The following is a 14528-nucleotide window of genomic DNA, read 5'->3' on the forward strand; positions in this document are numbered from 1 at the left end:
ACTATATTGATCCTGCTAGCACCCTGTGCTTTGGCTCACAGATCATATTTGGATAAGCTTTTCCAGAATTGGACAGCTTAAAATTTAAGATAAAGTTCTTTCTTTTAGGAGGGAGGGAATATGCTGCCTTATAAAGTCTACGGCCCTTACTACATAAATGGCTGCTATGCAAAGTCTCAAATTATTATGTTTAAATATTATATTTGGACTTTCAGTGATCATGCGGTTCTGTTGCTCTTCTTTATGAACACAGGTTTACTAAACTGTTTAAATCTTTCTCTATGTCATTCAAAACTGTTATCTGCTAAACCACTGATTTAATAAAATAGTCTTAGATTCAGAATGGAGATTATGTCTCCACTTAAGACTTTACCACTTTACTACTTTTTACCCTGAGCCTAACACCATACCTAGGATGTTAGAGACTGTCAATAAATATTTGTTGAAAGATGAGTGAATGAATGACACAGGTAAGCACTGAGCTGAACTTGGGAGCTCAGGGCACAGAGATGACATTTTAGAGGGTGGCCTAATGAGATTTGGGAATATGGATCTAGCACTGGTTGTTTTCAACAAAACATGATTTTAAGGTACATTCTTTTCTTCCATTGTTCTAAGTAGCTTAAAATTTAATTCTTCTAAGGCTTTTGTCTAGTGCATGTTAATAAAGCTCCAACTCTTTTATAAACACACACCACCAATGAATATAGTAACAAGAAAAAATAAATTCTAGATTTTTATCATGTCAGCATGTATGCAGGCATCTTCTGTTTGCCCCTTCAGATCTACTTTCTACCTCTCTCCATCCTACTCTCTACCTTGTATGGTTGATCTCAATGGATTATTGCAATCGGCTCCTGTGCTCTTTGGATTCTCTTGGACTTGGCCAACAGGGAGATCTAGCAGGGGAGCAGAAGCAGCGGATGAGGTCTGGGAATTATTTCAAACAGAAGGGCTCTCTGTGTTCTCAACAGGTCACTGTTCCTCTAAAGTGGTCTGTTCTACATGATTCCTTCTCCTTCCTGGTTCTGATTTTCTTTCCCTACTCATGATTCTCAGGCCTGGGGTACAACAGCCTAAGAGTTCCTATGGTTTCCACTCTGCCTATACCTTTATATATTACCTTTATTTATAAACCTTCATTGAATTATTCTAATTTGAATGTGTCATCTGTCTCCTGCCAGGACCCTGATACAGCATCCTTAACCATTAGCTAGACCACAGGGTCCAAATCCCTGTTCTGAAAATTTTATACCTACGGTCCTTACAAAAATGTTCCTTGATAATTTTAGTATCCCCTTATTTCAGTTCACTAGTTAGCTTTATGAAGAAACCATATTGTGTGTCATATAATATACATTTTTCTCCAGCACACTCAGACTAGAAAAATACTCTGATTCATAGGCAAATCTTTTTGCATATAGCTTCTCTACATAAAATATTATTTATGGAGATACATATAAATAAGACTATAAAACAAGTTGGTTAGTTTTTAAGATTTAAGTATTTTAATATCTAATAAACTTTCAGTTCTGTGGGAGGAAATCTATACCTCAGTACTACAAACAAGCCATCATTACTCAATATACACAGCTTACTGGAGTTTCTAACCCCTTCCTATACACTGAATGTTTGTGTCTGCCAAAAATTCATGTTGTAATCTAATTCCCAATGTGATGGTATTAGGAAGGAAGGCCTTGGGAGGTGACTAGGTCATGAGGATGGAGCCCTCAAGAACGAGATTCATGTTCTTATAAAGTGGGCCCACAGAGCATTCTTGACCCTTCCATCATGTGAGAATACAGCAAATAGATGACCATCTATTACCCAGGAAGCGGGCTCTCACCAGACACCAAATCTGTTGGCACCTTGATCGTAGACTTCCTAGTCTCCAGAGCTATAACAAATAAATTTATGCTATTGATAAGCCATAAAGTCTAGAGTATTTTTCCTATAGCGTAAAGCCTACATGGACTAAGACACCCTTTGAGGCTCAGTGTTTAACTGTACAATTATTAGCAGACATCAGTTCATTTAAAATTATATAAACCCCATAATGCTAATATCTAGATTAAAGATAACTAATACTTTAATACTAACACTAATACAGTTGCAGTGTGCCAAGCACTATGCTAATGTTTTCATATATTATCTTGTTTAATTTTCATCACAAAATGATGAAGCATGTACAACCCAACCCCATCTGACAGAGGAAGAAATGAGCCTTAAAGTCTTCTGTCCACTGTCACAGTGCCAGCAAGCAAAGGACCCTAGACTCAAATCCTGGTGTCCAACACAAAAGTCCGTGTTCTTAACCACCAATAAAGAATACAAGAACAACGTCAAAGACCACAGAAGAACCAAAATCTAAGGAGTATTCAAAGCAAAGGATTTCTCTTATCCTGTTATCTATCCTCAAAGAGCAGTGTCTAGAGGCACCTGGGTGGTGGCTCAGTTAGTTAAGCATCTGACTTCAGCTCAGGTCATGATGTCACTGCTCATGAGTTTGAGCCCCACATCGGGCTCTGTGCTGACAGCTCAGAGCCTGGAGCCTGCTTCCAATTCTGTGTCTCCCTCTCTCTCTGACCCTCTCCCACTCACACTCTATCTCTTTCTCTGAAAAATAAATAAACATTAAAAAATTTTTAAAAGAGCAATATCTAAACCTATATAAGCTTAGAAAAATTACAAAAAAAAAAAGAGAGAAAAGAATGCAACAGATAACTCCTAGAAGATCAAATTTCTTATTGTTTAGGAAGCTTATTTTTCTGTGCATGGTACATAGGAGGGGTAGAAAATTGGTGGTGGAATTATACTATTTTGGAATTAGTTAAATCTTATTCCTAGCTACAATTCCTGAAATGACATAGTTATATTTTTTTATTTTAACCCAAATTGCAATTAAGTGAAAATTTTCCTCTGACATATTGTTATACTTGCAAGAGGCTTGAAGGTGAGCTTGTACTGACTGCTCTTTTCATACAAATAGCATATTCTCCGTGAAAGAGAAGGGGCTAAAAAATACTAGGTGAAGAGATAGTGTAATTGATCTGCTTCATGGCTCTTAATGTTTTTTTTCTCAACTGTGATTTTGCATAACAAGTTGCAAAACTATTTTTAAGATGAGACTGTTACTCAATACTCATTTCTGGTAACCCCCTTTTTGCACCATCCTCCTGTCCTGTGGAACCGATAAAAGTGAAACAGAAAAGCATAAACAGAATGTAGCAAGTGAGCCATACCTTTTATAGGTAATAGTTTAGTCATAAGCCTTTAAATATTGATTTTGAATTTGAATAGTTAAATTTGTTGCCAACAAGTATAATTCTCACAAATGGACTAGACATTTTTATAATCCGTATTGTGTTCATTTAGTCGAATTTGTACCATCCATTTAGAAACTGCATATGTCTACACCAAAAAGCCTTACTTTGGGGCTGAGAAATGGCTTTCTTGTCTTTTTCTTCATCCATTTCATCGTCTTCTTGGAGCTCCATGACTTTGTCTTACTTTTCCCTTTAACACACTCTTCAGGTGGAGTGAGGCCTTCCTCAGAGAGGGTTTATAATTTCTGTGGGGGCATGGACCTCAGCCAGCATCCTTCCATGACCCTAAAGAAAATTTAAAAGTACAGTATTGACAGCACACACACACACCAAAAAAAAAAAATGTGTTTCAAATGACAAATATGTCTTAAAGATGAACATACCAAAATTGACACAGTGAAAACAGATCAAAGCCTCAGGTGTAAATTCACAGATTTGATGGACAGACTTCTTGCAGGGATCTGCTCATGGGCTGGTGGTCTTGTTGAGGAGAAGGTGGAGAAGCTGACAGATGTTCCTCTCAGGCCGCAGTTCCTGGCCCAAGTGTGAGTAGGAATCTTTGGTAGGAGCTGACATAGCCTTGCATCACTAACTCTGTGTTGAAAGCAGGCCACTCTAGCTGATTTCTTTAAGCTCTATTTTTTACAGGTTGGTGATTGACAAAGTTGAATTATGAAACAGGAACTTTTGCCACAATTCTACATCCTTAGTCACAAAGAAACATTTACAAAACAAATGCCCTCATGCAAATAAGAATTCATAATTGATTATAATGCAAATGTGAATGCTGCATATAATCTATTCATGCCTTATTTCTTTCAGGGTCCCAGGATATCATCTCTCCAACTTCAGTCATGAGTAGACTCCTTATCAAGGAAAAAGAATATATGATACCCAGTGTTGACAAATTACTTGAATATAATATGAATACAATGTAACTTACATAAACATGGTATAAGGTGCTTATGGTTACAGCCTCATTAGAAAACTATAAAATTCAAACAAATCATATGCAGATTTTAAGAAACAAAACAAACAAACAATGGACAAAAAAGAGAGAGACAAACCAAGAAAGAAACACTTAACTATAGAGAACAGACTGTTGGTTACCAGAGATGGGGGGTGGGAGATGGGAAATGGTTGAAAATAGGTGAAGGGGATTAAGAATACACTTACCATGATGGGCACTGAGAAATATATAGCGTTGTTGAATCAACTGTACTATAGTGCACCAGAAACTAAAATAACATTGAATATTAACTACATTGGCATTTAAAACTTTTGAAAAGTGAACAAGCCTACATATTAAAAGTATAAAATTAATATTAAAATAAGCAGCATTGATTTATGTTGTTTTGATGAAGCAAAAAAGTTCTATTCTCTTAGCAAATTTCAATTATATAAACTTAGTGTTACCAATTATAGTCACCATGTTTTACATTAAATCTTCAACCTTATGCATCTCATAGCTTAAAGCCTTTACCTTTTTACCATCCTCTCCCTATTTCTCTCAACCTCCAGCCCTGGCAACCACTTTTCTACTCTCTCTTTCTATGAGTTTGACTTTAAAAAAAAAAAAGTTTCGATATGTAAGTGATACCATGCAGTATATGCCTTTCTCTTTCTGGCTTATTTAATTTTGTATAATGCTCACAGAGTCCACCCACAATGTCGCAAACGGCAAAATGTCCTTCTTTCTCATGGCCAAATAATATCCCATTGTTTCTATATACCACATCTTCTTTATCCATTCATCCATTGATAGGTACTTTGGTTGTTTCTAACATTTATTTATTTTTGAGAGACAGAGACAGAGCATGAGTGAGGGAGGGGCAGAGAGAGAGGGAGACACAGAATCCAAAGCAAGCTTTAGGTTCTGAGCTGTCAGCACAGAGCCTGACATGAGAAAACTTACAAACTGTGAGATCATGACCTGAGCCAAAATTGGATGCTCAACCAACTGAGCCACATAGCCACCCCTTGGGTTTTTTCTATAGCTTGAGCACTGTGAATAATGCTGCAGGGAACATGGGAGTGCAGATATCTCTTCACTATTCTAGTTTCATTTCTTTTGAATTTATACTTAGAAGTGGGATTGCTAGATCATATGGTAGTTCTGTTTTCAGTTTTTTGAAGAATTTTCATACTATTTTTCATAGAGGCTGCACCACTGTACGTTCCCACCAACAATGCACAAGGGGTCCCCTTTTTGCATATCCTTTTCAACTTGTTATCTCATGTCTTTTTGATGATAGCCACTCTAACAGATGTAAGATGATACCTCATTGTACTTTTGATTTGTATTTCGCTGATGATTACAGATGTTGAGCACCTTTTCATATACCTGCTGGTCATTTGTATATCTGCTTTGGAGACGTGTCTGTTCAGTTCCTCTGCTCATTTTTAAAATGTTTTGTTTTGTTTTTGATATTGAGTTGTATGAGTCCTTTATATGTTTTGGATATTAACCCCTTATAAGATATATGATTTGTAAATATGTTCTCCCATTTGGTAGGTTGCCTTTTTATTTTGTTGATGATTTCCTGTGCAACAGCTTTTTATTTGATGTAGTTTTACTTGTTTATTTTTGCTTTTATTATCTTTGCTTTTGGTGTCAAATTTTTAAAAAATCATTGCTGACATTGATGTCAAGGATTTTACCTCCTGTGTTTTCTTCTAGAAGTTTTATGGTTTTAGGTCTTTTATTCAAGTATTTTGAGTTGGTTTTTGTGTATGGTGTAAGATAGAGGTTCAGTTTCATTGTTTTGCATTTAGCTGTCCAGGTTTCCCAGCACCATTTATTGAAGACACTATTCTTTTTCCATTGTATATTCTTGGCTCTTTTATGGAAAATTAGTTGACTACATATGCATGGGTTTATTTCTGGGCTCTCTGTTATGTACCATTAATTTATGTGCCTGTATTTATGCCAATACCATATTATTTCTGTGAAAAATACCACTGGAATTTTGATTGTATTGAATCTCTATCAAACTGATTTGGGTAGTATAGATATTTTAACAATATTAATTTTTCTAATCATAAACACATAATTTCTTCCCATTTATTTTTGCCTTCCTCAGTTTCTTTCATCAATGTCTTAGAATTCTCAGTGTATAGATCTTTCTCCTCATTGGTTAAATTTATTCTTCATATATCATTCATTTTGATGCAGTTATAAGTGGATTGTTTACTTAATTTCTCTTACTGGCATTTCATTGTCAGAGTAAAGAAACATAACTGATTTTTGTGTATTGATTTTGTATCCTCCAACTTTACTGAATTTTTAGCTCTAACAATTTTTGGTGGAGTTGTTAGGAGTTTCTATCTATTACATGCAATCTGCAAATAGAGAAAGTTTTACTTCTTCCTTTTTTATTTTATTTCCTTTTCCTGACTTATTGCTCTGGCTAGAACTTCTTGTACCATGTTGAGTAAAAATGACAAGAGTAGGCATCCTTCTCCTTTCCTGATCTTAGAAGAGAACCTTTCAGCTTTTCACCATTGAGCATGATGACATCTGTGGGCTTGTCATATGTAGCCTTTATTATGTTAAGGTCTGTTCACTCTGTACTCAGGTTGTTACAAGATTTTATCATGAATCAATGTTAAGCCTTGTGAAATGCTTTTTCTGCATCTATTGAGATGATTGTAAGATTTTTATCCTTCACTTTGTTAATGTGGTGTATCATGTTGATTGATTTGCAGATGTTGAACCATTCTTGCATCCCTGAAATAAATTCTACTTGATCATGGTGTGCCATCTTTTTCATATATTGTTGAATTAGGCTTGCTAACATTGTTGACGATTTTCCATCTATTGTTCATCAGTATATTGGTCTGTTATTTTGTTTTCTTGTCATTGTCCTTGATTGGATTTGGTATCAAGGTAATGCCAGCTTTGTAAAATGGTTTAGAAGTGTTCTGTTTTCTTCTGTTTTTTTGAAGAGTTTGAAAAGGATTGATTCTCAATTTAAAAATATTTGCTAGAATTCACCATGAAGCCATTAGGTTCTGGACTTTGTTGGGAGGGTTTATTATTACTGATTTAATCATGTTATTTGTAATGGGTCTATTCAGATTCTGTATTAGTTCATGATTTAGTCTTGGGAGCTTGTGCGTTTCTAGGAAATTTCTCTTTCTTCTAGGTTGCCTGATTTGTTGGCATATAATTATTCATTTTAGTGTCTCATGATCCTATGTATTTCTGTGGTATCAGTTGTAATGTCTCTTCTTTCATTTCTAACTTTATTTGAGTCCTCTCTCTCTTTTTTTATTCTTGGTCAGCTGAGATAAATGTTTATCGATACTCTTTGCTTTTTCAAAAAAAAAAAAAAACCTCCTCTTAGTTTCATTGATCTTTTCAATTGTCTTTATAGTCTCTACTTCCTTTATATCCACTTTCATCTTTGTTATTTCTCTCCTTCTGCTAACTGGATGCTTAGTTTGTTCTTCTTTTCCTATTTCTTGAGGTGTAAAGTTGTTTATTTAAGTGAGTTTTTTTTTTTCATTATTTAAGCATTTATTGCTATGGACTTCCTTCTTAGAGCTGCTTTTGTTCCATACCATTAGTTTGGGTAGGTTGTGCTTCCATATTTATTTGTCTCATGAAAATTTTAATTCTCTTTTAATTTCTTCCTTTTTAAATTTTTAATGCTTATTGATTTTGAGAGAGAGAAGGAGAGAGCACATGCATAAGTGGGGAAGGGGTAGAGAGAGAGGGAGACACTGAATCTGAAGCAGGTTCCAGGCTCTGAGCTATGAGCACAGAGCCCGATGTGGGGCTCGAACCCGTGAACCATGAGATAATGACCTGAGCCAAAGTTGGATGCTTAACCAACTGAGCCACCCGGGCACCCCGATTTCATCTTATATACATTGGTTTTTCAGTAGCATGTTGTTTATTCTCCACGTATTTGTGAATTTTCCAGTTTTTTTCCTGCAACTGATTTCTAGTTTTATACCATTATGTTTGGAAAAGTTGCTTGAAATGATTTCAATCTTTTTAAAATTTATTAAGAGATGTTTTGTTGTTTAACATGATGTATCCTTGGAGAACATTACATGTGCACTTGGGAAAATGTGTATTCTCCTGCTGTTGGATGGAATGTTTTGCAAATGTCTGTTAAGTCCATCTGTTCTAATGCATAGTGTAAGTTTAATGTTTCCTTAATGATTTTCTATGTGAATGATCTATCCATTGTTGAAAGTGTCAAAACAAGTTGTACTTTGCATTTAATTCATCTGGAAGAGAAAAATACATAAATTAATGGCAAGTACAATATAAAGCTCCATTTTGAATTGGAAATAAATGTTTTAAAATAGTTATGTATAATATTGCCTATTTTACTGCTGCTACTGCCATAGAGAATCAAGGTACTAATCAAGTACAGGGAAAAAAAGATGTGTTGATAGAAACTGCTTTTAAATTCTGCTTCTAGTCACACCATTTTCATCCTTTGACAACTCCTGTTTGCAGGCCCACCATCTTTTCTCACTACAGGTCTTACTTGTGTCTTAATTTGACACTGGGTATAGGGAGGAAAAAAAATCTCTCCTGAGAAATGTATAAAGTTGGTAGTCATGGAATTTTAAAGTCTGAATTCATATTACCCATGTGGGACAAAGAACTTCAAGCAGTTAGTTTCATTTATAGGGAATGGATTGATTATGCCACCAGATGACTGGCTAAAATGAAGGCACACCCTCTCTGAAAAAACTAAAGTATTGACAGTTATTGACAGTAACTGTACTATACCAACAGTCAATAGATGCTCTTGACTTCCCAAATGCCAAAATGTGAAAAAATGTGAATTTCAGATTATTTTGTCTATAGAAGTTATGACAATTTAATGAGATAACTCATGCAAACTGTCTAGAACAGTGCTTTGAAAGTAGTAAGCTACCATAATTATCCTCATCATCACTTTCCAGCTTTATTTGTAATAACCACAAATTTTTATTATAATAAATCAGACCTACTCACCTTTCTCCAAGCACTCATTTCTTTTTTTTATTTTTGTGGTTTGTGCTGGATGAAATGAGAAAGTATTTTTCTGAGTGTAAAATAATGAACATTATCATTATTGTCATCATCATCATCATCATGCTACCCCCAACATAACTGCATACCCTTTTTTAAAAAAAAAAACAAAAAAAAAACAGGATTTCCTATTCTGTAAAACCGAAGAGTTAGACTGCATAATTTAAAAAATTTTTTGTTATGGCAAATGTTAGGCCTGTACAAAAGTCTTTAGAATAGTTCATTCCTAAGCAAAAATACTTATTAAATCATGGTCAGTATATTCCCTCATATTTATGCCTTCTACCCTAGACTATTCCCAGGCATCATATTCTCTTAGGCCTAATAATTTTTGTATACCTTTCTATCTCTACAAGTTTATAATAAACCCAGAAATTCAGGGAACCCTGCTGTAAGTCTTGGTTATTAACAGGCATTTTTCTCCTCTCCCCCCAAGCTAAGTAAAATGAGCCTAGATACTGCTCTACTATTTAGTTAATACTTGTACATTGACTTCTACTTCCAAACTTGATGGAGTAACAGGGAACAGATTACCCTCCCAACTGAATAACAACAGCAAGGACAAAATATATAAACATCAATTTTCAAGATACTAAACATCAAATAATGTTTGTGTTGAAGGACTGTGATCCCCAGGTTATGGAAAACATGCAAGGTAAGACTCGCTTGTCCCAGCTTGCTGCTGTGGGAGAGTTTCCAGCATATGGCACAGAGAAGAAGCCAGGCAGATAGCCTGAGGTGAGATGAAGCTGAATCCAGGGAGACGAAGATGGCTAAAGTTCATAGGATGGAGTAATGAGGAGAGAGAGATGGATAGAGATAGATCTAAGCAGATTTTCAAAGATCCTCCTTGAGTATTCAGCAGAGGATTTATCAGTTAATGCGTGTCAGAAAACCGCCTGGGGCTGGGGACGAAACCAACTAAAAGGATTAGAGGAAGCAGTAACTACTGCCTACACACAGCCAGAAATGGTGCCTATTCTCACAAACCAGACTGAAAAACCTCATAATTTACTGGAAGAAGTGGTCAGAAAATTTTTCTTTCAGTGGCATCAAACTGTTTCTAAGTAACAACATAACAAAGTTCAAGAACACTTATGGGAATTCAAAAATATACCTAGCACCCAACAAGGTATAATACGTAATCTACAGCATCTAATTAAAAATTACCAGACATGATAATTTTTCTGCTCTCTTTAAGAGTAGGAAAACTCAGTCAACACGCACACATATGCGCGCGCGCACACACACACACACACACACACAGACACACACGTGTGTGTTCATGCATGCACACATCACAAACACAATTGCAGTTCCCCAAAGGAAAAGAGAGATGGAAGAAATATTTGAAGAAATAGTGTCCAAAACTCTTCCAGATTTGCTGTAACCTGTAAAACCAAAAAGCTTAGTAAACCCAAGCACAAGAAACAAGAAGGACACCAAAGCATATCATAACTAAGTTACTCAAAACCAGTGATAAAGAGAACATCTTAAAAGCAAACAGAGGGGGGAAAAAAGACACATTATGTAGAGAAGAAAAAAGGTAAAAAGATGAGAACAACAGCAAATTTCACATCAGTAATAATATACCAGAGAAACTGTGGAGGACTAAAAGAAAAACATTAAAAAACTGTCTGCCTATCATTTTATACACACTGAATGTATATTTTACAAATGAAAGTGAAATAAATATTTTCTTAGACATAGAAAACTGAAAGAATTTATTACCAACAGGCTATAAAATTTATTACTAACACACTCTAAGATATAAAAGGAAGCCCTTCAGGCAAAAGGAAAATGATGCTAGATGGAAATATGGAAATCTACAAACAAAAAATGAACTATACCAGAAATGGTAACTACATAAATAAATATATGAGTTTTTTTCTTATTATTAAATGTCTTTAAAAGATAATTACTTAAACAAAAATAATAAAAAAATAGTGTGGGATTTATAAAGTATGTTCATGAAAAATGTATGACAATAATAGAACCTTAAAATAGGTTCTTAAACTTTGTAAAGTGGTATAATATCCCTTGAAAGTAAACTGTAATAAGTGATTGAGGGCTACTATAAACCCAAAAGCAACTAAAATGACAAAATAACATGCCACCAAAAGAGAACAAAAATGGAGTCATCAAAATGTTTAACTGATCCAAAAGAAAGGAAAAAAAGAGGGAAAAGAGAAGATGGAATAAATAGAAAGCAAATAGCAAGATTAGAAGTCAATCTAACACAAAGTATCACATTAAATATAAAAGGTCTAATCACTCCTATTAAAAGACAGAGACGGCCAGATTGCATGAAAAGCAAAACACGACAATATGCCACCTACAAGAAAATCACATATTAAATGTAAAATTTCAAACAGATTGAAAGGAAAAGAATAGAAAAAAGATAGCTAACAGAGATCAAAAGAAAGCAAGAGTGTTTCCATTAATGCCAGACAAAATACATTTCAGAACAGAAATATTAGTAGTGATAAAGGAAGTGATTTCTTAATGATAAAAAGATTGATTAATTAATCGGGAACACATAATCTTAAGTTTATGTATCAATATCAGCTTCCAAATGCATGAATTAATAAATTAATAAAATTCCTGTCTATTTAAATATTTTTTAAGTTTTTATATTCATCCTCACTTGCATTTTGCCTTTTAAGTTTTAAGTTCATAGACTTTATTTTCGGGGGACAGTTTTATATTTACAAGAAATACTGAACAGAAAGTATAGAGTAACCCCTCAGCCTTCCTCTTGTATTAGTGGGTACATTTGTTACAACTGATGAGCCACTATTGATACATTATTAACTAGAGCCCATAGTTTATATTAAGATTTGCTGTGTGTTGTATATTCTCTGGAGTGGGGGGGGGGGGGCATGTGAATGTGTGTGTGATTTTTCTTGAATTGAGTTTTGATAAATGTATCCACATTTATCATACTATATAGTTTATCTACTGCTTTAAAAAATTCCTGTGGTCCACCTATTCATCCCTCCTCCAATGTTCCCTCCGGCAACCACTAACTTTTTTTTTGTCTCTACAGTATTGCCTTTTCCAAAATGTCATATAATTACAGTTGTATAGTATGTAGCCTTTTTAGAATGGCTTCTTTCACTATGTTATATGCATTCAAGTTTCCTGTGTGTCTTTGTGGGTTATACTCATTTTTTTGTTGTTAGATAATATACAATTGTCTGGATGTGCTCAGTTTGTTTATCCACTCACCAACCAGAGGGCAGGATTGCCAGATTCTATGATTGCAGTATGTTTGTTTTGTTGTAAGAAACTGTCAAACTTAAATAAATTTTAAAAAAACATTTAAAAAAATTTTTAAAAAGGGGGGGCACACCTGGGTGGCTCAGTTGGTTAAGCATCCACCTTCAGCTCAGGTCATGATCTCACAGTTCATGGGTTCGAGCCCCATGTCAGGCTCTGTGCTGACAGCTCAGAGCCTGGGGCCTGCTTCAGATTCTGTATCTCCCTCTCTCTCTGACCCTCCCCTGCTCATGCTGTCTGTCTGTCTGTCTCTCTCTCTCTTTCTCTCTCTCTCTCAAAAATTTAAAAAAAAAAAACATTAAAAATTTTTTTAAAAACTGTCAAACTGTCTTCCAAAGTGGCTGCATCATTTTGCATTTGCACCAGCAGTGAATGAGAGCTGCTGTTTCTCCACATCCTCACCAGCATTCGGTGTTGTTGGTGTTTTTGAATTTTAGCTATTCTAATAGGTATATAGTAGTATCTCATCATTATTTTAATTGCTTTTTAGTTTTAGTAGATGGCTTTAATATATAGTTTTTAACATTATTTAGTATTTTGAAGTTTTTAGCATTTACATTAATTTACATTTTTTATAAAGGTAAATTTAAATTTGAATATCATTACTGTACTACATATTGTGAGGTTGAAGTACATATTTTATTCAACAGTTTAACTTCATTTGTAATCTTAAGATATTTAGATATATGGAATGGTGACATCTATTTGGATATTTGCCTTGGGGCAGTCCTGTTTGGGGCAGAGGGTCACAATTGCTAAGAATCAGCACTTAACAATTGTGCTGATTGAGGTTATGAGGGCACTTGTGGGGATGAGCACTGGGTGTTATATGGAAACCAACTTGACAATAAACTATTAAAAAATAAAATAAATTTTAAAAATGGGCCAACAAAAAAAAAAGAATCATTGAGAAGTTGTGGACGGTCTCAGTAGAAATATGTGCATACACAAATATAGGCAAAATTTTGTATGCCTTTCAGGGATTCACAGACTTCTAAGACTCATTCATGTATTCATTCATTATAGGTCAGCAACCCTTGCTCTGAATTTCTGACACATTACTCCCATTCAGTTTCCTGAAAGCACAGTCCCAAGATGGTCATCCTCTTACATCTTCCTTCACACTCCTCCAGGGGCATCCAGTTCTTTAAGCAAAAATTCCTTCAGCCTGCTATAAAACATTCAGCACTTCTTTCTTTATGCGGCCATCACTGAAGTTCCAGTGGCCAAAATTAAGTTCAGTCCCTCTGTGATTTCTGACCGGATCAAGAACCATAGAAGGCATTTCAGTGCACCTTACCACATTTGCAGAGAGATTATATTTTCCCCTCTTTCCAAAAAGCTGAGTCAGAAGTACAACGTTGGACCCATGGCCATCTGGAAGGACGATGATGTACAGGTTGTGCGAGGACCCTACAAAGATTGGCAAATTGACAAAGTAGTCCAGGTTTACAGGAAGAAAACTGCCATCTGCATTGAACAAATACAGCTAGAGAAGGAAAGTAACACAACTGTTGATGTGACCATTCACCCCAGCAAGGTGGTTATCACTAGACCGAAAGTGGACAAAGACCACAAAAAGATCCTTGAATGTAAAACAAAATCTCACCAAGTAGTAAAGGAAAACCACAAATATAAGGAAGAAACAATTGAGAAGATGCAAGAATAAAGTATTCTTTTTTTTTTTTTTTTTTGGCGGGGTGCCAGGATACCCTATCAGTGCCCAGAAACCTGGATTTTTTTTTTATTTCTAGGAGAGAGAGAGAGACAGCGTGAGCAGGGGAGGGTCAGAGAGAGAGGGAGTCACAGACTGAAACAGGCTCCAGGCTCTGAGCTGGCAGTCAGCACAGAGCCCGACGCGGGGCTCGAACCCACGA

The 14528-nt window shown here is 35.3% G+C and overlaps 1 protein-coding gene across 1 annotated transcript; it reads left to right on the plus strand.

Annotated features, from left to right (window-relative positions):
* The first annotated feature begins 9975 nt into the window (after positions 1-9975).
* On the plus strand, positions 9976-14320 carry LOC120231036 (60S ribosomal protein L26-like). Its single transcript, XM_039230908.1, has 2 exons — positions 9976-10024; positions 13869-14320. The coding sequence occupies exons 1-2, from the start codon at positions 9976-9978 to the stop codon at positions 14318-14320; spliced, it is 501 nt and encodes a 166-aa protein (XP_039086839.1).
* The last annotated feature ends 208 nt before the right edge of the window (positions 14321-14528 follow it).

Source organism: Hyaena hyaena, unplaced genomic scaffold, assembly GCF_003009895.1.
Source record: "Hyaena hyaena isolate Hyena2069 unplaced genomic scaffold, ASM300989v1 scaffold_52, whole genome shotgun sequence".
Lineage (NCBI taxonomy): Eukaryota > Metazoa > Chordata > Mammalia > Carnivora > Hyaenidae > Hyaena > Hyaena hyaena.

Bases quoted from the DNA above. Each gene is read 5' to 3' on its own strand.
- LOC120231036 (XM_039230908.1), top strand. From the start codon at position 9,976: ATGTTTGTGTTGAAGGACTGTGATCCCCAGGTTATGGAAAACATGCAA. The intron at 10,025-13,868 runs GTAAGACTCGCT...CCATCACTGAAG, and splicing joins GGTTATGGAAAACATGCAAG to TTCCAGTGGCCAAAATTAAG.